This window comes from Neomonachus schauinslandi, chromosome 4 (assembly GCF_002201575.2).
Source record: "Neomonachus schauinslandi chromosome 4, ASM220157v2, whole genome shotgun sequence".
NCBI lineage: Eukaryota > Metazoa > Chordata > Mammalia > Carnivora > Phocidae > Neomonachus > Neomonachus schauinslandi.
This window is the reverse complement of record NC_058406.1, coordinates 73,859,078-73,884,487: the sequence shown is the minus strand read 5'-3', so window position 1 is coordinate 73,884,487 and position 25,410 is coordinate 73,859,078. Positions and strand designations below refer to the sequence as shown.

At 41.1% G+C, this 25,410-nt stretch overlaps 1 protein-coding gene across 2 annotated transcripts in view; it reads right to left on the bottom strand.

The window, feature by feature from the left end:
- The window catches only part of LRRC8C (leucine rich repeat containing 8 VRAC subunit C), a 39,120-nt gene extending 14,153 nt beyond the window's left edge, over positions 1 to 24,967 (bottom strand). For both annotated transcript variants that reach the window (XM_021690147.1, XM_021690146.1), the window contains exon 1: positions 24,830 to 24,967. In XM_021690147.1, the coding sequence (XP_021545822.1) occupies positions 24,830 to 24,967 (138 nt within the window). The remainder of the gene's footprint in view (positions 1 to 24,829) is intronic.
- Between the last annotated feature and the right edge of the window lie 443 nt (positions 24,968 to 25,410).

The following is a 25,410-nucleotide window of genomic DNA, read 5'->3' as shown; positions in this document are numbered from 1 at the left end:
GCCACAGGACGGAGGAAGGAAGTTGCCCCCGCCATGTTAAAGAGACACAGTATTTCTGAACGTGGCAGCACTGAGAAGAACTGGGAGAAGGACGTGCATTTTCGAAGGTACGGTTGCCAAAAGTAAGGTGGCCAGGCTTTCCTAAAACAGCAGTGGCAACCATGACAACAAACGGCACAGGGTGCTTTGTGGTATCTTTGTAAAAAAACAGCAGCAGCTTGTAAGAACTTGAAATTCTTTGTTTCCTCTTTCCCGCTTTTTGGAGAAATTTGTTAATTAAACCGATATACCTCACTTCTCTTTACTTTTATTCATTTAAAGGTTAGAGCCCCAAACAAGCCTTACAGAAAGGCTGCAACACCAATTTCAAAGGAGCCTCAGGGTTGCAGGCTGCTGGAGCAGAGTGGCTGAGGGGTAAGCAGGGACAACCCCCCCCACCTTGCTCACCCCCAGCTCATACACATGCATCACAGTGCAGCGAAATTCCACCATTTTCATCCAGAGGCAACCCTTAGAATGCCTTTGGAGGAAAAGGGCTTGAGACCAGGAGCTACAACGTGTGTTTGTGAAGGGAGACTGGAGGGGGAGGGAGATGGGGTAGGAGGGGAGAAAAAAAATGGAAAAAAAGCAGGATAAACCAAAATACAGCAAGGTGAGGAAGTTACTATCCTAAAGGCAGATATGAGAATAATTCTTGAATAAAAATCAACTGTGTTAAGGAAAATATCTGAACTGGTTTGGGAAGTAGGAGGGGAAGGATACAGAATAAGGTGAGTCACTGAGAGTAAAGGTCGGATGAAGCCATGGCAACAAAGATGGCCAACCCTACTCTATACTGGGATGTACAGACTTGGAGGTGGGAGGAGGTGAGTCAGCAGAGCAGAGAGGGGCTCAAATCAAAGAAAATAGGTCAGGCAACATGGTGGGAGGCTGGAGGATACATTCATTATTTCTATTTTGAGATATCAATACCTTGCAGTCTTGCCTGAAGCTTTGGTAAAAATCTGCTATACAGACACAGACACATGCACAGACATACTGACAGACAGACAGACACACACACACACACACAGCTTTTGTGAGTCAATTTTATAAAAATCACAACAAAAAGGAACAAACTTTCATGCTTCAATCAAATCGGTACAAACAGGGAGAATTTGCCTGAGATGGTAAAAATCTATAATCTAAACTGTTTCCATGGAAGCAGGAATGAGGACCATGGGAAGCAAATCGTTCCAGGAGTCTGCAGAACTTGGAGAGGGCCATGGGGCCATGGACTGGAATTTGATCCATCATGCTCTAGATCCTAAGGAGCAGCTGACGTCTAGGTGATCAACATGTATAAAATGCTCCTCAAGGCCTTAGAGTGAAAGGCCCGGAGGGATAAAAATATACATGTAAAATTGTTCCATCACTGTGATAATATCTAGGTAATGTTTCTGGAAAAGAAACCCAAGGGTTTCAGGGATTACAGAAATGGGCTCAGTAAAGTTTGGACTCATAAATTCTCATTTATACATTATTTTGAGATAACATAGCAGCTGCTTTTAGGGGGAAAAATGAGACTCATTGTGTTTTGTGTGTGTGTGTGTGTGTGAGAGAGAGAGAGAGAGAGAGCACCGAATCGACTCACTGTGTTTTTGAGACCAAGTGAAAATTCAAGCTGCCTTAAAAAAGGAAAGGGCACCTGGGTGGTTCAGCCGCTTAAGCATTGGTTCAGGCTCAGGTCACGATCCCAGGGTCCTGGGATTGAGTCCTTCCTTCATTGGGCTCCCTGCTCATCGGGGAACCTGCTTCTGCCTCTCCCTCAGCTCATGCTCTCTCTCTCTCAAATAAATAAATAAAATCTTAAAAAAAAAAAAAAAGGAAACAACCCATCTAAACCATGCCCGAAATGCTGCTCAGATCTAAGAAAAGAAATCAAATATTTAAGATTATAACTGTCAAATTTATACCAGCAAAGAGATGCATTTTTAAGTGGAATATGTGCATACTTTATCACCTACTGAAATGCCTTGCACTGTCAGAGCAAAATTAGGGCCTTTGGATCATACTTGTCACTATTTTAAATCATTAGTGGTCATGCCTACATCTTAGACTGTCTGATATAGCTTTGATGATAGTTATTTGAGTCTCAGCACTTTGTTAGAATTATAACATCCACTATGATAATATAAAAATAAGATCTATTTAATTTAGACAATTTCCAGAAACCCAGTGCTGTGAAAAGCAGAACCCACCTGTGGTAACAAGCTGAAACAGTATCCCATTTGCATGAATGAGACACCAAAGAGCTGAGGTTAAAACAAAACAGAATAAAACCAAACCACTTCACTTCAGAGAAGCTGCTTGAAATAACAAAGCTGGAGATAGAAATGACATTTTTGGGAGGGGCAGACCAGGATTGCGGAGTGGTTCTGTGTGTGCCCTCAGGAGAAGTCAAGCATTTTGGCCTATCTGCTGTATGTCAGATACTGTGTTAGGGATACCAAGAGCAATAAGCCCTTCAAGGTCAAGCACGGGAGAAAGACAACTGATCAGTCATCAGTGTGATTAACAGCTCAAACCCCTGCTCATCTTTCACAATGAACTTTATAATCAACCTGCCTAGATCCAGAAGGGAAAGAAAAAAACCACCTTGGTGGCATTTTTATTGGAATTAAATTACATTTATAAATTAGTTTAAGAAGAACATCTTTATGGCATTGATTCTTCCTCTCCATGGTGTGTTTCCATTTGTTTCCATCCAATTTTATGCCTATCAAGAGTGTTTTATAGCTTTCCTCACATAGATTTTGGACACTTAATGTTATGCCTAAATACTTTTATTATTTGCTATCATAAACCTTTTTTTTTTTTTTTAAACACAGGTGGTCGAGTCCTTCTTTCCTGCCCTACCTTTGTGCCATTCTTCAGTAAGCCTGCTAAGTCTGGTGTACACTCTTCCAGATCTTGATCTGTGCATTTGCATATATATGACATTTAAACACATGGGATCTCACTATATGGACCGTTCCTGCACCTTGAGCTTTTCCCTTTCATCGTATGTCCTGAAGACCCTAACACATTGGCACATAGGGCTCTACTTCATTTTGAGGACCAGACAATTCATAGTGTGGATATGCTATCATTTACTAAAAACATTCCAGTGATGACATGCATTTAGGTAATTTTTCCACTGAAACCAATGTCAATGTCAAAAAAATGACACGCCGTCTGATTTTATATGGCATTCTACAAAACAGGACAGAGAACAGATGGGCAGTCGCCAGAGGTTCAGGGCAAAGGTTCACCACCAGGGAATGTCTTAGGCTATTGAGATTCTTCTGTATCCTGTTTATGGTGGTGGTTACAAGATTTAGGCATGTTTTAAAACTCAAATATAGATCTTGTTTTGATAAAGAGTGCATTCTTGAAGATGGCAGGGCTAAATGCTGTCTAATATTGACAGTACCCCACCAGCTTTTTAAAAAAAATATTGTTCTTTCATCTACTTTGCACCCATCTGTGATTTTGTTTTATTTTTTAGGTGTCTCTTTTATGGATCTTAAAAAAATTCAAACTAATCACCTCTTTCTTTTTACAGTGAATTTAACCTATTACATTATTTTGCTCACTCATATTTGGATATTTACTGGTATTTGGATTTATTTCTGTATTTTTTTTATTTTTATATATCCCTTTCCTTCCTTCTTCCTGCCTTCTGCTGCACTGATCACATTTTCCACACCTCCTATTTCCCATCCTGCTTCACCTGGTTAGTAAGGTGTAGACTGTATTTCTCGAAAGAGGCTACCTATAATTTCTAAAAACATACACATTTATTTATTTTTTTTAAAGATTTTATTTATTTGACAGAGAGAGACACAGGGAAAGAGGGAACACAAGCAGGGGGAGTGGGAGAGGGAGAAGCAGGCTTCCTGCTGAGGAGGGAGTCCGAAGTGGGGCTGGATCCCAGGACCCTGGGGTCATGACCTGAGCTGAAGGCAGACGCTTAACCGACTGAGCCACCCAGGCGCCCCTAAAAACATACACATTTAAAGTTTTCAGTATTGCAACCCCGCTCCAAGCATGTTTGAACTACCCACTGAACTACCCCACTGTGTTGTTCTTGGGCTTAGTTTCAGTTTTCTCCTGAAACACACATTTTTTTAAAAAAATTACCTATAGTTAGTTGAGCTTATTTATAGGTTTATGAAATCATACACTCACCAGTTCTCTTAGTTCCTGCATCTTCTCTAAGTAGATCCGTTAATAATTCTTTTAATAAGGGTCTGTGGACTGAAAGCTCATATACCTTGTGTACCTGAACGTGTCTCTACTGCTTTCATTCTTGAATAATAGTTTAGAAAGTTATAAAATTCTCTGTTGACAGTAATTTCCCATCAGCACTTTAGAATACTGTTCCATCATCTTCTGGCCTATATTTTCACTGCTGGGAAGCCTGCTGTCATTTCGAGTTTGTTCTCCAGTGGGCAATCTATCTTCCTCTACGCTGGCTTTTAAGATCTTGCCTTTAATCCCAGATCTTCTACAATTTCACTTTAATTTTGAATATATGTGGATTAATCCTGCTCAGTATCTGTAGCTCAGGACTCAACTTTCTTCAATTTTGGAAGACTTCAGCAAAATTTCTTTAAATATTGCTTCCACACTTGCTCCATCATCTCTTCCATTTTTTTCCTGTCATTCCTACTAGATGTATGTTAGAGCCTCTCAGATCCCCCCGCGGGTGTGTGTGCTCTTAAATCACTGCCTCTCTGTGCTGGGTTCTGAGAAACTCAGGACTCTTACCTAATTCATGGTCTTACTTTTCATACTTTTAAATTCAGTGACTTTTTTATTTCCAAACTTTATAAATGTTTTATATCCATTTGCTCTTCTGTCACAACTCCCCATTTTTTAATGTTATATCTTTATCTTTTTGACCACTGCAAGTGTATTTATTTGAACTTCATTATTTGGTTCAAAATGGAGTTTGGTCTCAAGTGAACCAATGGTTCAACGGCTAATTTTGCTGAGAGCCTTCTCTGAGCATAGTTTTCTTCCTGTGCCCTCAGTGGGAGGCTGTTTCTGAGATGGAGATTGTCTCTGACCATCTCTTGTGTGCTCTTCTGTGGTTTCCTGCACCCAACCCCCAGCCCCCCAACCCACCACTGGCTCTTATCATGGCATTCTGATGTTCAGCTTCGATGTCAGGGTCTCACAGATCCGGTCGGGAAACAGCAAGCAGGCTGGCTCCGCTCCTGGTTGGGAGGCTCGGTTTCCTCAGAAGCACCAGTCCACCATCCAGTTACTTGTCATTCTTCTCTGCTTCCTTTCGGGAGGGGGGGCCGTTGGCTTCAAACAGTGACCAGGCTCCAGTCTCTTATCTTGTAGCATGCATTTTTAGCTCCCCTTGCTGGGGGGAGAGGGGGGAGAGCGGAGCCCCTGGCTGCTGCCTCCTGCTGTTGGCTCACAGCCCGGCAGCTGCCTCAGCCCCACTCAGTAGTCCATTCCTGCTCCACAGAAATGCTGTCTTGTTTTTGAGTCCGTGTATGAATTTTTTTAAATCTCTTTTTATACATTATCATGGCTATCTACATTGAGCAGAGGGAGTGTTTTGAAGTGCAACGCTTGCTTTAGTATCTCTTCCAGAAGAAAAAGTGTGTGTGTATGTTTTAATATGAAAATTTAGTCTCAAGACTAACATGATGAAGAATCAGCGTTGCTTGGGTAGTACCAGACAATGCGCACCTGTGGTGCCAAATTCCTCTCCCCACCAAACAAAGGTTGAACTTCTTTATAAATCTCCCAATAACAGCAAATGAGAGCACGTACTGTCCTACAACCTCAACAATTAAGTCCATTACTCTTTTTCTATGTATTAGAACCCCAAAATTATTTCTCTTGTCTAGACTTTAAGTCATAGTTCTGACTGTATTATCACTGAAAGTGAGAAAATGTGCTGCGTACGATAAAACAGCAGGTGTCATTCCAACATGCTAACTTGTGATCCAGGCATATTCTTTAGATTGAGGTTGACTCTTTAAAGAGGTAGTGCCTTTTTTTAAAGATTTTATTTATTTGTCAGAGAGAGAGAGAGAGCGAGAGAGTGGCAGACAGAGGCAGAGGGAGAAGCAGACCCCCCACTGAGCAGGGAGCCTGACGCGGGACTCGATCCCAGGACTCTGGGATCATGACCTGAGCTGAAGGCAGACACTTAACCAACTGAGCCACCCAGGCATCCCAAAGAGATAGTGCTTTAACTTCGTTATGGCTTAGTTACAAACAGGTAGATGGCAGCCACAAAGAGGCAGATGGGCCAATATAAAGGTGATTAACCGTATCCTCTTCCCACCCCATAGATTCAAATACAGCTGATTCCAAAGGGTTCTACCCTGCAGCTAATCATCCAGATTTGCCCCCAATCTGACATCAAAAAAAATCTCTCCTAACCCAAGAATGACCTAGCAAGAAACAGATCCTAAAGACCTATTTCCCAGGGCTTGTTCAGAGATACTAAGGGTAGAATAGTTTTAGTTTTATCAACTAAAACTTCTTGAATATCCACTCTATGCTAAGCAGCATAGGAAAATCAAGGAGGCATAACCAGGGTTTGCTGTTCTAAAAGCACTTACAATTCTACTGGAGAGACATAAAGAGTCATATGAAAATCAAACAGGGGTCCAAACAAGGCAGTACATCCAAACAAGGCAGTACATACACCAGGTAAACAGTGTGGGAAGTACAATGAACACTCAGGCTTGCAGCGAGCAGGGTGGGCTTCATGGGGTTGGAGCACCTTCATTTGGACCTTGAAGCTACTGGACTTGGATAGGTTATGGGAGGGTTAAGGTCAGAACCTCGTGGGTCCAGAGGAAGGAACATAGGGTTGCACTTGGGAAGAGCAAGAGAAAAGATGCCAAAGATGGAGGGTGGCTCTTCCTCTCTGAGGTAGACTCATTTCTCCTGGGAGAAGGCAGAGAAATACAAGGGAAGGAAGTTAATTTTCATGTCTCTAAGTTATCAGTTAACATACAAACTTACTCTCCCAGAAAGATGGTGCTAGAAGATAAAGAAAGCACCCATTCTCAAGAGACAATATTTGCCTCCATCAGTGACAAGATTTGCTCTGAAAATGCAGATTTTGTTTCAGGGCTAACTGCTGGACATATTTTAGGTACAAACAAATCTTGGTGAGAAAGAAAAGGAACTGAAACGGTAGGAAAGATGGTTCTAAAGGGGTGAACATCTAAATGCATTCATTCTCAGCAAATGTCCGATTCACACGTCTTGCTACTCTCCGAGGCCAGCGTGTGTATGTTTGGGGGCAGTGACCACGGGAGCACAAACAGACATCCCCAAGCACTGCACATGGCATCCCTCTCACCAGCACAAGCCAGCGCCTTTCTCCAGGGGAAATGGGAACGCGTATGTGCAAGGGTGTGGGGTTCCGTGTGTGCCATGGGCACGACGTCTGCCTTCCCTTTAAGGGTGGTGTCGAAAACTTATATGATGGACAGGTAATAACACACTGTGTATGGAGGAAGTGTACGTATAGCCAGATAGTAACAAGAAAGAGAGAGAAAAAACACCAGTCTTAAGCAAACTGCCCAATTTTAAGGTGTTTATTAACAAACACAAGGGCTGAGTAAAATGTCTGTTTTTATTGGTTGCTCATTTCCCCAATGGCAATGGGGAAAGGAGAAGGAAAAAAAAGTCAGACCCTGGCACCTCTGACGCACGAGTCGATGTCCTTGAAGCAAAATTCAAGGGATTGGAGGGATGAACTGATTAAAATTTGAATTTTTGAATTTATGAATTCTCTTGGTGGTAAGGTATAGCAATAGTACACTTGGAATAGGGTTCATGTGTACGTGACTAAAACCCAGGCGTCAAGCACATCTGCTCAAGTTCAGCATTATCAGAAATTTCTGTGCTTGAGGGAACTGATTGCCATTAGTCTGGGAGTAGAATTAAACACTGAAAAAGTTAAGGCATAGTTTCCTGAGTCATTATTTACAGAATCCTTATTCCAGTTAAACAGAACTGGAACAGGGCGCCTGGGTGGCTCAGCTGGTTAATTGGTTGAGCATCTGCCTTTGGCTCAGGTCATTATCCCAGGGTCCTGGGATTGAGCTCCTTGCTTGGTGGGGAGTCTGCTTCTCCCTCTCCCTCTGTCCCTCCCACTGCTAGTGTGCTTGGGCACTCTCTCTCTCAAATAAATAAATAAAATCTTAAAAATAAAAGAACTGGAACAGTCTTTTAAGCCCTGGTTTGCCCCCTATCATAGCACCTAAGGAAACATAGCGTAATTGCTCATCATTTTACTTCCTAGACCAGGAAGCTCTTTAAAGGGGGCTCCATCCTTACTAACACGGCCTGGCACAAACTAGGTATGCAATAAATATGAGGTGAATAAACAAACACATTTTCCCACCAAAGGGAAACAAACCACAACAACAGCAAGCACGCACACTTATAAAATTGGATGCCAGTGAACATCTGGAAATATTTGGCTTCTAGCTACCTTCCTCTGAGATGAAACATTTCATTTCACACATCTTCCAAATTGCCAAATGATGTCTGCCTAATGATTCCTAAAGCCGGAGCTAAGTGCTTACTCATTTAAGATACACGAAGAGGGGGCCAGATTTGGGAGGCACTATCCATTTATTCCTCAGTAAAAAAGAAACCATCACATCTGCCTTAGGATCTTGTCTACATTTGATACTTCCCTTAATAAAGGTGATTCTCCTACCACTGTAAATACAGACACACTGACTTTTTGAGGGTAAGGAAAACTATACATACTATAAATGTTATTTTATTTTAATTAATTATTTTTAGAGAGAGCGTGAGTGTGTGCGATTTTGTGAGTGCAGTGGAGGAGGGGGAGAAGGAGAGAGAGAAAATCCTAAGCAGACTCCATGCCCAGCATGGAGCCCCAGTGCAGGGCTTGATCTCACGACCCTGAGATCATGACCTGAGCCAAAATCCATAGCTGGTCGCTTAACTGACTGAGCCACCCAGGCACCCCAAATGTTAATTTTTTTTTAACCTTTGTTTAGCCTGAGACTTTCCAGCCATCAAGGACGTTCTCATTTCCTGTATCTTAGTGGTATCCACATTGTGTTTTCTTCTCCTTTTGAGGTCGGCTGCTCTGGGATGCAAAAGGAATTAGGAAAAAAAAATTAAAAAAGAGGGAGTGGATCGAATTCAAAACTGTTTTTGCTTCATGGCATTTTCCCATAAACCAAGTGGACTAGTGAATTATTTGATTCATGGCAATTTAGGATTTAAGTGGAAAGCATTTCAAAGTCAAAACCACATGAGAAAATTTAGTGGATATAAAAAACTATGGATAAACATTAGGAACCTACAGTTAATGATTCCTAATAGAGAGAGTTTGTTTCAGTTGCCTGAGGAATTTGAAATACTTATAATTATGCTCTTGAAATAATGAAGGGAAAGCTCTATTTGAAGCAATCCCCAGGAACTGAAATCCTAGTTCTGTACTCAACTGACTTATCCCTAGACACCCTGCAGTTCACTGATAAATCTGTGAACAGGAGTAAGATGAAAGAAATTGGAGGAGTCCAAAGAGAAAACATAAATCCTCTGGGCTATCTAGACAATAGTGCTGTACAACCAGCACAAATATGCATAATTTTAAACAACGGAAGCATACAAACAAAAAACTGTACTGAAAGGTTTTTTTAAAGTTGGTCATTTATTTTCGAAATTTACTCTAGTAATCAAAGAATAAATTGCTACAATACTCAGCAAGTGAATGATGTCAAGGCTGTGGTCAATCTTCTGTGAAGGAACAGATGGTATCGTTTATGAGAGAATACCAATACCATGTTAGGACATCATAGAAGGCTTGCAGGTAAGGCAAGAGTCATGGCAATTCTTAGTCATTTAGGTTTGTTGGATGGTAGGAAATCATCATGCTTTTTGGAAGCTAACCTCTCTGGACTCCAGAAATATCATTAATTTGGATAAGAAAGTTTCCACACATTCCAGGCAAACAGATCTTTTACCACGTAGGGTGAATTTCAGTTATGGATCTTTTTCTGACTTATCTAGATGGTTGACCTCCGGGCAGAATGCAAGACTCTTCTTTGTTCCTCCTTCCTTCTTTCTAGGAGAAATGGGGCTAGTAGAGATAGTAGCATTAAAGGAAAAGTAGTGAACCTTGGTGCTCAAAAGAGTTCAAGTGGCAGGAGCTCTCAAGTTCCATTCGTCTGGACTCTCTCTTTAGAGCTTCCCTTGGGAGTCACCACTTTGAGTCTCTCTCTTCTTCCTTGAAGCCGGTGAGATATGATAGGTCTGGAGCTGCCTTTCTCTTGGAAGTGGGCTATACCTGAGGAAGGCCTGGGGAGGATAGCTCAGACAAGCTCTCCCCTTGGCTTTAGGGTGAATCAGCAATCTCCTTCTCCCCGCTTCCCCTCTCCCAACTCCCCCTTCCCCCTCCGTCTCTTCCTTGCCGGGAGTGTCCCCTTTCTCCCTCTGGGCAGGCAGAGCTTAAAGTGCAGGGAAAGAGGATAAGGAAGCTTCTTGAGCTGCCTCCCAGCCCCTCTTCATCCAGATCACATAGCTTTCGGTGCTTAGGGAAAGGAAGGCCTTGTGACTTATCTGAGGTCTGGCTTAGCTCACCAGGAGATGGATATAGTGACTTTGGGGCCAGAGTTGAACTTTCATCAAATGTTCTTTTGACTGGTCTTGTCCCCTGTCTACTAAGCTCCTGTACAGTCCTCTGGGAGAGGGAAGAATTGAGCATTTGGCCCTTTATCTTAGACCTTTCTCAATCTGTTTACCAGAGAACCCAACTAATCACATTTAGGCTATAAGGAAATACACCAGATGTAGGCATTTGAAGTCTATAGTAAAAGAGACTAAAAATAATACATTTCTATTTTACCACCAGTTTTTCACAATAAATTGTGAAATGGAAATGATGCCTATCCTGCTCATTTAATAAAACTGAGGCTCAGAAAAGCCATGTGTTTTACCTAAAAACCTGTCTATGGGGGAGTTCATGTTTTCTGTTTGCATTCTGGGGGAAAGACTTAACTTTTCTCTTTAAACTTACTTGATGTAGCTGAAATTATAAAAATCAACCCAGGTTTTGCATTTCCAGTGAGCACATGAGGTTTCTTACAAGGTAAAATGATGATGTAATTGATGGCCTGTTTATTAGACAAAAGACTTGTGGTTGATGGTATGGAATTTCTAAAAATATAAAATCAAGTGACTAACCAATACAGTCATACACAAAAGTGATCCAGAAGGAGATATCTCTACATTTTCTCATCATGCATTAAGTATTTCTGAGTCCAATATCTAGCACCTACATTTTATTTTCTTCTTCTTTTTTTAAATTAAGTTTTTATTTTATTTTATTTTTTGAAGACATAGTTATTTGAGAGAGCACATGCCGAGGGAGAGAAAGAATCCTGAGCCAACTCCACGCTGAGCGTGGAGGCCAATGCAGGGCTTGATCCCATGACCCTGAGATCATGACCTGAGCTGAAACCAAGAGCCGTTGCTCACCCAACTAGACACCCAGGTGCCCCTTAAATTAAGTTTTTATTTTAATTCCAGTTAGCATACAGTGTTGTATTAATTTCAGGTGTACAATATAGTGATTCAACAATTCCATATATCACCATAGCATCTACATTTTAAAAGTTAACATCAGCATCCCAAAACATAAGCTAACATATTTGAACTTACAGCTACAGAGCCTTAGCTTTAGGTATTAGTGCAAAAAATCTCACCAGCTCTTAAGGACTAATATGCTTTGAGACATCAGCTCAATTTTAAAACAGCTGACCCTAATATTGCCAGTTAGCATAGTTTACTTCTTAGGAAAGCTAATGTTTAGAACTTGCTATTATATGATGAAAAGTCACTATGCATATTTAAAAGACTTTATTCCTCTATTCTTTAGGAAGAAGAAATGCTGTTATATCAAAAAAACCTGAGTCCTCATTTGGTAGAATCTTCCAAGTGAACATATATTAACTTTTACTTTGTCTCACAAATCTTATTCTTTGTAACACACCATAACACTTTCTTCTCCCAGGAATATAATTTAAATCATCCTATATAGAATACTGACAAACTTGATTTCCCCAGGTGGACTTAAAACTGTTCTTCCTCCTTTGTAGTCATTGCAAACAATGGTCATTGAAATATGACCATGAATGTGCATGTGCGCACACACACTGCAACAATTATCTTGCATTTTAGATGGATGTATATGAATGTTTATCTTTGCAACAGTGTAAACGTCTTCCGAGCCAAGACCAAGTTTTGTGTTGTCAGAACTTAGCATGTCACATAGCATATAAAATAAAATGGTATAATGAATGAATGAATATGTTATTTTGCCTCTCCAACTATTCCTTAAGCTCCTTTGGGGCAGAGATGGAGCCTTAATTATTTTGTTTTCCCCATAATACTGAACACAGTCCTGGGCACCTAGTCACCATCCAATAAATACATACTGATGTATTTGTAGTTTCCTGGCAAAAATTTCGTTGAACAGAATACTTCTCCCGATCACCACATATACTTAAATAAAAACTAGATATTAATCTGTTAAGGATGTTATAGAAGAGATTTCTATATTGGATGGGAACCTATAGTAAATCACCTCTAAATTCTCTGGCAATTCTGAAATTCTGCTATTTTTATTTTTAAAAGAAATTTAATTAGTACAGGACTACAAACTTCAGAGAATAGAATAAACCAGTATCATGAAATTATCACCATTACTCAAGAACCCCTAAATTTTAAGCTAATTTTTAAAAATCCTTGAAAGCCTAAAGTATACTAAAGAGTCAATGAACATTAAAAAAGCCCTCAAAAGTCCATTTGAAAACTGGTTGTTTAGAATGAAGGAACCATTTTCCCACAAAACAACATGGAGGTTTTTAGACTCTTAGAGAAGCTCATAAAATCCCATCCCTGGGTACAAGGTCAAGTATTAATACTGTTATAGAACTTAATCACTGCCCATAATGTAGTTTACTTTGGGATGCTGGCAGTATACTTCTCTGCGCATCATCTGAATAAATGGGCAACTGTCTGGATAAGAAAAAACTGGTTTTCACCATGGCAGTCAACTACAATTTTATTGTAAAACAACCATATATGGTCAAATTCTCAGTTCTGTAAAATATATTTCACGGGTCTCACCGAACTGACTCTATAACTTGTTCTGCTGAGGTACCTCAATATCTGGAAGTTTCTTTGCTATAAGAGCATGATATTTTTTTCTACACAAATTTTGCCTGTAGTTTTCTAGCACATGAGGGCATATAACCATATACAAGTCAGGATGAGTTGATCTCTCTCTAGCACATTATTGCAATACAGCCTCAAAGGGCTTTTTTCCCCCAAATCTGTTGCTCAAACATAGGGCCTATCTCACTTCTTTGTCACTGGGCTTATGCTAATTATTCAATTATTCTAAGAATGATGCCCCACCCCCCCTTGGTTTACCCAGTTCTAGAAGGCTGCGTTTAATCTCTGATATACTAAAGGAAGATTACTTGTTACTGGCTGCTTTTTCTACTTTTGGGGGAAGATCTGATTTTTATTACCTCTTCATTAATTACCCCACACAAAGCTTTTCTCTGGCAGTTTATGATTCAGTTTTAAGCAGCATGTTCATATAATTGTTATTAAGACAGTCACTGAATTCTTAGAGCTGCTGAAGCATATTAATGCATCCACTCAACACATTTCTTGAGTGTGTGTCAAGTCTAAGACATGCAGGTGGGCACAAAGATGAATCAGACATGCATCCTGCCTTTTAGTAACTTCAAGTCTTGTAGGGACAATGAGATATGCTCTTGACATTTTCCACCACACACTCTGGCTAAAGTGTCAACTGCTAATTGCTTTAGCAGTTCATAAGGTCCTAGGTCCCAAACGCTGTAGGATTAAATTCTTTGTCCTAAATCTCACGAGTCAGACTTAAATCTGAAAGTTTGTTATCTAAGACCTCTGATATTTGTTGGAGCACAGTGCTCTAACGCACTAGTAAGTTTAGGTCAGTTTAGGTTAATACTGATGTCAAACCTGATGAAGAGGATGCAAACAAGAAAAATTTCAAGGGGCCACCCTCCCTGTGCTCCCTCTGGACCTGGTACACTGGCCTCTTCTGTTTCCTTTGCTGGCATTCTCTTCCTCTAGATACCCACATCCCTCCTCTCTCAGTTCCTTTAATTCTGCTCAAATGTCACCTTGTCAGAGAGGACTTCCTTGATCACTCTATTTAGAGTAGGATACTTGTCACTCTCTCTCCTTATATGGCTTTACTTTTCACAATGCACTTATATCTGGTGTATTTTAAATTGTTTATTTATTTTTTTTTACCAGGGACTTGTCATTTTTATCACTGCCTGACCTCACTGCTTAGCACTATTTATTATATATAGAGAACAAAGGAACACTGTTTGCATGACACATGGATTCTTGGGCCATTCACTTTTTGGAAGGGCATCTCCAAGAAGAGAAAACTCACTACTTCACATGACATTTTCAGAAAGTTCTTGACTTTTTGAAGGTCTGGGTTGGTACTGAGCCAAAATCTCCCCTCCTAAAACTTCTGTTATTGGTTCTATTTGCTGTTCTAGGACACATGGAATAATTTTAAGCCATTTCAATTTTCCACATGGCACCTCTTCAAGTATCTGCTGTCTATTCTCATGTTCCATCAATCTTCTCAACTTTAGGCTAAGCATACCTTCTACCAGGCCTCAGACAGGGGGTGTGGGTTTCTCTCTTGTACTGGTCACAGTCTCTTAAGTTATAGTGTGAGATACCCACAAATGGATATACTATCTCTGTGATTCAAAGGTCTCAGCCCCTTTCCACAGCTGTTAGATGCTCACTGTACCTTAGCACTTGGCAAAAACTGTCTCATCTACTCTTCCTTGCTCACTCACCCCTTCATTCCATAGAACGAATTCCAGTGAGTGCTTACACCAGCCTGCTACTATTCTTTGTCCTGGGGATAGAGGATAAACCTGACATGAGGCATGGCCTTATGGAGTTTATATCACTTAGAGGTAATTCTTCCAGCTAGATTTTTGCTTTTGAAACAAAAGGATGATGAATCTTACAGCTAATGATTCTTCTACTTGTGGAATTTGGAGTTAAGAAATTCCCAGCTTGGAAAAAAAAAAAAAAAGGAGACATTTCCAGCTTGTGAAATACAATAGAAATATTTGCACAGATAGAAGTTTACAACTGAAAAAAAGGATGAGATTTAAATGGAGCACCTGACTCATATTCTACAAAGAATATTTAAATAAATTAGTTCATATAGTTGGGGTGGTGTGTATGTGTGTGTGTGTGTGTGTGTGTGTGTGTTAGGAAGAGGGGAACCTCAAGGGCAGAGGGTTGAATTATCCATATTCCTCAGTGCATAGTAATTATCATTCCTTCCATGCCTCTTCCTTCCTCCCTTCCCCTCTCTCTCTTCCTCCTCCCCCTCTGTCTCTTTCTTTCTTTCCTTTTATTCCTTTATGCCATTCTATCCCCCATCACTGCCATAAGTGAACACTTGTCATATAAATTTTGGTATAAGTTTATCAAGTTTCTAAAAAAATCAAATTGGAATTTTATTAATACTGCTTTTAATTCATAAAATAATTTGTGGGGACTGGATCTCTTTGCAGTATCAATTCTGTGCTATCTAAGGACATATAATATCTCTCCATTATTTCAAATTGTCTTATATGTCATTTACTAGACATTTTAAAGCTTTCTGTGAAGTTCCTGTGTATTCTTGGTTAGCTTAATTCCTATATATGTGATAGTTGTTATTTTGAATGGTATCTTATTTTTTTGTGAAATCTTCTAGTTGGTATGTATCTTCTAGTTGGGAATGTTTTATTACATATTTTAAAAAGTGAGCACAAAACACTACTGGGTTAATTTTTTTAACTATACAAAGGCTAGATTCCAAAACAATAGAAATTATAAAATAAACATAACAAAAATGTAGGAGTTTATAAAGGAAAACAGAACTGTAGAGGAAGAAAGAACAGCACTCTTTATATTAAACAGAAGACTACAGATATAACCTAGAAACTTACTAGCCTTACAATTAAAATGTAGTCCCAGTATTAGCCGAATCTTTATCTCAGGGCCCCTGTGTGGATGAGAGGACCCATATGTTGTCAGTATCCTCAGTGAAATGGGAAGGAAGGGATTTCAAGAGGAAGCAAGTGAGCAGACGAGGACTAGGGAGTCTGTTCGGCTGATAGGATTAGAGGACTGGAGAGGGTCTCCAAGTGCAGGGCCCTGATAAGAAGCACAAGATTATGTCCTCTATATCAGAGCAAACCTACTCACAGAGACCTTTAAACACAGGTCTTGGTGACTTATAACCCAGGATCAACAACAGAGACTAAATATATGGTAAATCTCATTTGCTTCTTATAGGAAAACACACACACATGCACACACACATACACACACCCCTAAAGTCTATCAGTGCTGTATTATTTGAGGGAAAAGATGCATTATTAAACAATTAATAGGTAACATGATCATAACAATCCATAATAGTGAGATAAAAAGAAATGTTCCTCATTCACTAACTGGCATTGGATGGCACTAGATGATCTAAGAAAAGCATTTAGATTTATGCCCAGGTTAAACCCAAGAAAATGAGGTGAAAGGCACTCATATATTATATTCGTGGCCAGGAATTCACTGCACATTAAATTGTCAAGGTGATAGATGACAAGAGTAAAGTTCTAGGGAAGATCAAAAGTATCAGTTTGAATAAACCACCATAACAAGGAAGTCCTAACTAAGGCATATTTTAGTTACTTAGATGCAACAGGGACTTTGAAATAGTGTTTCCCTTACAGCATCCACCACCATCCTACAGAGATGGGAAAGGTTGCTCTTCAAAATTATTTTCGCCATCAAATGATTTGTTTTACATTCCTCAAAGACCCAAAGTAGAATGGTGACATGAGGTACACAGAAACTTTATAAAACAGATCTTAGATGAGGGCTTCATTTTCAGTCTACCCATTAGGGCCATCTGCTCTTTCATCAGAATTCTGAGTTTCACCTAAAACAATAGGCTAATCTAAGTAAGAATTTCTGAGTCTCCATCTCTAAATTCAAATTTGACAAAAGACAAAGATCTAGAAATCCAGACAGGATGGGACTGAGGGTGGGGGAAGGAGACAGAAGCCGGAATTCAGGGCACGTTATCAAAATGAACTCGTCTGGAATCGTTCTGGAGTCCATCATTTTTATCACCTCTACCTTCCAGTGAACCACCTGTGAGTCTTTTCACCTGCAGGCCCTTTGCTGTGGAGTTGACACTGAGGGCTCTAACTCAGAGAAGCAGAATTTACCTTAATGTGCACCAAAATCAAGGTGGGGGTTGACTCTGACCAACAAGCTCAGGTGTCCCAAACTCCTCTCCAGGGTGACCCTGCTGGCCAGACTGCACCTGGGGATTGGGTTAAGTCCCCAAGGATTTTTTGGTAGGTGCTTTCAAGTCATTGAAATCATTCTCTTGGCTTTCTTTGCTTTCCTAATTCAGAAAGCAGGAAATGTCTTCTTGTGTAACAGTCACAAAGCAGTCCCCTTGGACTTCCAGGGGGCTTGTTTCTTCCAGTTCCTGTTTCTGGTTTCTAACTACTAACTCTATATTTGGTAACTGCCTGCCTGTGGGCTGTTTTGGATTTGGTCATAATAAGATAACCTGGAGGCACGGAGCAGAGATCTAAAGCAATCTTATTTTTCCAGGAAGCAATGTGTTGACCTTTCGGGATTTGTTCCCTTTTATTGAGTGTGTTGAGTTTTAAATAGTGTTGTTTATGGCACAAAGTTGGGTGTTTACACGATTGGTCCTGAAGGGTGTATGACTGTACAGGAATGGGATATGTACAGTCTCCTAGTTTACAATGAGTTCACATTTGCTTCTAATGTGCACTGATATCATCTAAGGAATGCTTTTTATACATGCTCTTATTGCATGGCAGTCTCAAAAATAGCTACTTGCTTGGAAATGGACAAATATTTGTCCGAAGAGTAAGACCCGAGTGTTGACTGTAAGCCTTTTACATCAGGGCAAAAAAGAATGGGCACGGATAACAATGGATTCGTAGGTAACAACTTCCTCCTTTCTCCAGCATTTTCAAAATGCATAGTGTCAAACCTCTATGAACACAAGACATTTTTAAAAGATTTTATTTATTTATTTATTTATTTTGAAGAGAGAGAAAGCACATGAGCATTCGTGCACAGGGGAGAGGCGGGGAGGGAAAGGAAGAAAGAGAAACCCAAGCAGTTCCGTGCTGAGCTCAGAGCTGAGTGGGGCTCGATCTCATGACCAACACTGAGATCAAGATCTGAGCTAGGGGCGCCTGGGTGGCTCAGTCGTTAAGCGTCTGCCTTCGGCTCAGGTCAGGATCCCAGGCTCCTGGGATCAAGTCCTGCATCGGGCTCCCTGCTTGGCGGGAAGCCTGCTTCTCCCTCTCTCACTCCCCATGCTTGTGTTCCCTCTCTCGTTTTGTCTCTGTCAAATAAATAAATAAAATCTTAAAAAAAAAAAAAAAGATCTGAGCTAAAACCAAGAGCCGGACGCTCAACCGACTGAGCCACCCCGGCGCCGCAGAACACAATATTTTAGGAATAAACAATCAACTTTTACTTGCCATTGGAAGAAGCCATTTCGAAAAGAGTTGAAAAGCTATCAGACTACTGTTTTATCACCACTGAGTGCTCTTGAAACCCTACCTTAGATTTTGCTTTGTCATGTGTTTGAACCATAGGAATAACTTGTTTTGTAAATAAGATCAGAAAGAATGATCACACTTCCATTTTACAAAGGGAAACCCAAGGCATAAAAACCTATTTTATGATATGATTTTAATGATTATTTAAGTATTTAAACTATTGCCTTGGAATTGGGAAAGGAATTTCAGTTTCACAGAGAACCTTTTGTTTATGATATTATCAGTCATTAAGCCAATTTCAGAGGATTATATGAGAACTAAAATAAGAGTTCAAATTCTTCCCCTAAGGAACATTACTTTCATTTGTAATACAGACATATAGGGTGTTTTTACTTTCTTAAGTAATTTATATCATATTTTATTTTTTGTTTCTTTAATGTTTACTATAGGTTGAAAGTTACTCTTTTTTATGGCAGGTGTATAGTGAATAATCTTTTAGAAAATCTGAGATGTAATTCAGGATATTCATTCTTTCTCTTTCTATTTTCCCTTTTAGTCATTTTGCACTTGTTTTTATACTTACGATCCTGTTTCACAAGCCAATATTTGGCCCTATGATCTGTGCAACTGTAATGATTCCATATTATTCCACAGCAGTGTGCACAGGGATGAAAGGTACAGGCTGGAGAATCAACAGCAGATCTGAACATATTTTGCATCCCTTTTGGCTTTGGGACAAATTACCTAACCTTTCAGATGAAAATTCTCATCTGAAAAACGGGACTAATCTACCTCTACAGTTTTCTTCTAAAGAGCTAAAGTACACAGAGATTCTAGGACAGGTTCCCTTATCAGGGTTACTCAGTGGAAATGCTATCAGCATTCTGGATAAGACAATTCTTCTGCTGTGTGGGAATGTTCCACCACACTGCAGGATGCCCCCTAAAAGGCCATTTTTAAAGGCGTACCCATCAATGAGGGCTTTGTAAAATGATCCTGTCTTCTGTTTGTGCATATTTTCCTTCCATTCCTTTAATATATATATACAAAATATACAAATATACTAAACCATATATATACATACTAAATCATATATATATCACACACACACATATATATATATAAATCATATATATATATAAAATCATGCATTGAGACTTAGCTCAATTTACATCTCAAGTCCCTAACTTCCAGCAGCTGAAATGACATCATATTTAATGCTCTTGAACTGTACTGCCATTGAGGGGCACTGAATGGCACCACTTAGGGATTTCTATGATCTTTAGACTATTAGCGATCTGAAGGCTGGGCTGTACTGTATTTCTCTTTCAGCGTCTAGCACCCCACACAATGCCTGACATATTGTGGGTACTTAGGGATGTTTGTTGAATCAAATGGTCTACTCCCTATGAATTCTGAGCCTGGAAGCCTTCACACTCTGATGCAATCTTCCTTTGAGGCATTTCACACTGTTTAGAGCCTTGACATCTCAGACTACAGTCCGTGGATCTAGTTAACCGAGGTCTGTTTTCTTTTAAAGGCTGTAAGGATGAAACCTGTGTGAAGGGCCCAGGGTAGGTCACTCTCTGACGAGCCGCGGTGGCGCTGGGCGGGGTGCTACGTGGGGAGCACCAAGGGCCACTGCACAGCAGGGAGACGTGACAGGGCTATGCTCCAGGAGGATGACTCTGCCCATGGCACAGGAAGAGATGATCAAGTCATGCTTGAACTGACTTGAGCTCATTCACTTGTCCCTTCTGAGCTCACTGTGGGCACACTTCTTAAATGTTCATTATAGACATTTTCATAGGTTCATGCTCTCGTTTTCATTTTGTTCCAAGCGAACTACTAGTTCTTTTAAGATTTTATTTATTTATTTGAGAGAGAGCACAAGAGAGTACGAGCAGGGGGAGGGGCAGAGGGAGAAGCAGACTCCCCGCTGAGCAGGGAGCCTGACTCGGGGCTCGATCCCAGGACCTTGAGATCATAACCTGAGCTGAAGGCAGATGCTTAACCAACCGAACCACCCAGGCGTCCCAAACTACTAGTTCTTATAAGACACTCTGTGCGGTTTCTCTTTTCTGCATTTCATCCTGCCATGGGATACACGAATGAGAGAAATGATTCCCACACTCTGTAAGCAGGTCCTGTGGCAGGGCCGGGTGCCATGACATGGTAATAAAGTAAAACAGACGGAGTCCTCCTGTCCATGTCACCTCCCTCTCTAGTTCCCAAACCGGCCATTCTAAATATTTCCCTTCTCCTTGAGGGCCTTACTCCATGCCTTCCTTGTTGCCACATCCTGCCACCTCCCTGACCCTCACCAGCTCCCCACAGATGTGTCGCTTTCTACCTCACAGAAGCCATAAGGCATAAACTCTCATCTTTCTGTGCCTTCCCCCCCACCCCCGACAAAATGCATCTATAGCCATCATTCCTGATCTGGTGGAAGATGCCCCTTCCCCCCCAAATCAAGGGTTATCCTGCCACCTGGATCCTGAATCCATCACCTCCTTCTTTGTGAAGATGACCATCCTTCTTCACCTAGCCTGAACTCCTCGGTCTTATATCCAACTGCTGACTTAACAGGTCTACTTGGATATCTAGTTATGCTCTAAAACAAACTTTTCCCAGATGCTCAGGCCTAAAAACCTTACAGTCATGATTTCTTTCTTTTTCTTCATATATCACATTCCATCTTTCAGCAAATCTTAGTGCTTATCCTTCAAAATATATCCAGAACCACAGCTTCAATCCTAGTGCAAGCCATGTGATTCATGTCTTGCCTGGATTACGGCACTGGCCTTCTAAATAACCCCCCTGCTTCCACCCTTGCCTCTTACACTGTATTCTTAACAACTAGAGTGGTCCTGTCGAAACACAAATCTGATACTGACAACTTTCTGCTTGAACCTCCAAACATGTCCCATTTTGCTCAGAGCAAGGCCCAAACCTTTACAGGGGCCAACAAGGTCCTACGTAATCCACCACTGTGGCCTCTCAGGCCTTATTCTTCTACCTGCTCCTCCCTCACTCTGCTTCAGCCCCCCTGGCCTTGAGGCTCTTCCTCCAGCATGCCATGAACACCTCTGCTTCAGGCCTGGAACATCACCAGGGGTCTTTCTAGGTTCATCTCAACATTCAGACTCTAAGATTATCCTAACACTCATCTGACCCCGAAATCACTTAGAAAGATCCAGGATTAAAGTCACAGCTTGCCAGCAAAGCAGCATCAAGATTTCTACCTTTGGAGGAACCTTCATAACTGTATGGTCCACACCCTGCCCAGGACCTCGTCGCTCCGCGAGCCCCTCCTCCCAAGATCATCTCAGGCACAAGGAAAAGAAATCCACTGGAGGTGGGGTCTGCCTTTACCCTGGCTTAAAATCCTTATGCTCCAAAGGGACTGATATCAGTTGTAACTCAATAGATATCCTTTCTGTGCGTCAAGGGACATGCCCAGTTAGAGGTGTCCCCACAATCACAGAAGTCCCGTGGTGTGGCTTCCTCCCAGGCATCTGTCATTCCTCCAGTGCAGATGCAGTTGACCAAACAGCGGTCATTTCTACCATCAGCAATGTTGCCTAGTAACACAGCTAACATTCTACTTTTATCAGGTCTCCCAGGAAACAGAGCTAGAAAGTTGAGAAAGTCAAATGTCAAATTCTCCTGGAGAAGGGGAAGGGATCTGTGAACACTTCGTCCATGTGTCTCTTGCTTTTGCTCTTCTCTGCCAGGCAGGCTTCTCCCTGGACATCTGCCTGGTCTGCTCCTGCACTTGCTTCAGTGCCTTCATCAGAAGTCACCTTCCCAATGAAGGCTTCCCGTTGGAGAATTGCAACTCCTAACATCACCTGCTGAGACCATCCCCGTATGCTCTCCGTTCTTTTCCATTGTCCTTATTACCTTCTAATATATATAATTCACTAACTGGTTTTTTTCTTATTTGGCTTTCCCACAGAATTTAAACTCCATAAGGCGGTGATATTTGCCTTTTACTTTTTCCTCCTGCATTGATAATTCTTAGCACCTAGGACAGTACCTGGGACACCGTAGGTTCTTCAACAACCATTTGTTTTATTTACTAATGAACGTATGTCCTTTCTCTCTTTCAAGCTCTAGTTTTTCACTGGCATCCTTTTTGAGGGGTAGAGGAAGGGCAAAATGTTTTCAGGCTACAAATAAAAAGCAGCGTGGGGTTAGAGATTAAGAGGAGAGAATTTGGGGTCAAACTGCCTGGGCCTCAGCAAGCAACCTCACCTTGGAGGTTTCCCTAAGCTCTTTGAGCCTTTGTTATTTCACTGGAAATGGGGATAATAATAGTACCTACATCTTACGGTTGCCATGAGGATGAAATGAGTTAAAATATGTGTGAAGTATTCAGAAGAGTACCTGACACTTAGGAAGCACTATGTGTTAACTATTATTGAAATCAACTTTTTTTTTTAAGGGAGGGAGAGAGGGGGTTGGTGGGGAGGGGCAGAGGGAGGGAGAGAATCCTAAGCAGGCTCCACGCCCAGCACAGAGCCCTATGCAGGGCTCTATCTCATGACCCTGAGATCATGACTCTCTCAAGTAAATGAATAAAAATCTTAAAAAAAAAAAGGAACTGCAACAGTTCAAACCCTGGTTTGCCCCCTATCACAGCACCTAAGGAAATATAGCATAATTGCTCATCATTTTACCACCTAGACCAGGAAGCTCTTTATTTTTATTTTTTAAAAGATTTTATTTATTTATTTGAGAGAGAGAGAGAACATGAGCAGGGGACAGGAGCAGAGTGAGAAGCAGGCTCCCAGCTGGGCAGGGAACCCGACACGGGGCTCCATCCCAGGACCCTGGGATCATGACGGGAGCCAAAAGCAGATGCTTAACCAACTGAGCCACCCAGGTGCCCCTCCAAGTTTTTTTTTTTTTTTTTTTTAAGATTTTATTCATTTACTTGAGAGAGGGCAAGAGTGAGAGAGAGCACAGAGAGAAAAGGAGAAGCAGATTCCCCACCGAGCAGGGAGCCCCATGCGGGGCTCAATCCCAGGACTCTGGGATCATGACCTGAGCTAAAGGCAGATGCTTAACCAAATGAGCCACCAAAGCTCCCCGGTTCTCCAAGTTTTAATACAGCCATCCCCTTTTCTCTCTTCCCCAAGCCCAGTGACCCTCCTCTATACTCCCTTAGTGCTTTATGGATGCCTCTATCATAGTATAACACTTATTGCTGGTTTATTTAGTTTTACCCGAGAAATGAACTGCTTTTATATATATATGTATCTTCAAACTACAGTGCCTGGCACATAACAGGTATGCAAAAAGTATCTGGATTCAATATATGAATATATAGCATCTACATAGAATAAATTTTGATTGGGTTACATTTTAATTCAGAAATAAACTTGGGGAGGGGCGCCTGGATAGCTCAGTCAATTAAGCAGCTGGCTTGATTTTGGCTCAGGTCATGATCTCAGGGTCATGAGATCGAGCCCTCTGTTGGGCTCTGCGCACAGCGTGGAGTCTGCTTAAGGTTCTCTCTCTCCCTTTGCCCCTACCCCCACTCACACACTCATGCATGCGCACATTCTCTCTAAAATAAATAAATAAATATCTTTTAAAAAATGGGGTAAAATAATGTTGTCACCTCAAAATGTTGGTTCTTTCAGAAAATCCTATGAGGGGTTAGTATAAGAGGTAAAGAAAAGACAAAGGTTCTACTTTGGCCATATAAATGATGCTGTGGCTGTACATGCTATATTTTACTATATTTTACTATAAACCCAACTTTGAAAGATAAGGTGTTATCAGTTATTTCCTGGACTCTTCCTTCCCCTACACAAAACACAAGATAACTTGATGTTAGTGGCATCAAGTATTACTTGACCATAGGCAACTGCTGTTTGGGCTCAGTGAAGTCTTACAGGTACCATATTTACCTTATTAGGAAATTTCAGTAAATATGTGTTTTGGGCTCCCTGCCATGACTACAAACACCACACACAGGTAGAGAAGGGCGACTAGTACTTACGTAGTTAAAAATCACACTGCCAGCTCTTTTTAAAGGTCTCGATAGCTTAATGTCTTGTTCTGGCTTCCGTTCTGACCTGAGTCTAGGCACCTACCTGGAGAGTACACCCGAACACACCAATCATCAGCATAGCCACCGAAAGGTAGTCGGTAAACACATCCCACCACGGTTTCAGCACACGGAAGGCAGGCTGCTGCTCAGAGAACTGCCGGAATTCTGTCACCGGAATCATGTTGCTGAGAAAGGAAAGGCTGTGAGTTAATTTATCTTCATGCACAACACACCGCATTAACGGTATTCGAAATGCTGCTCCAACCCGTGAGAAACAGTCTGCATCAGTCCAGGAGTTGTCATGGCACCTGAGTTTCTTATGAAGCCAATGAATAAAACCACCAGTAGAGTGGTTTCTGCATGGAAAACACTATTATCCCATAAGTGGGTTCCCTTTGGCTCCATGTGGACCAGAGAGACCATGGTCAGGGCAGAGCATTATTTCCTGGACTCTTCCTTCCCCTAAACAAAACATGAAGGTGCCAGAGAGAACAGAGCCCAACCTTTGAAATGTTTCTACTATTTACCTTACCACCCTGCGTGGCTGCTTTAAACTCTTACTGAGTTTAAAAGTTTTGCTTTACTGATCTCTCTTTGTAAAATAATAGTGCTTGCTACCTGGGA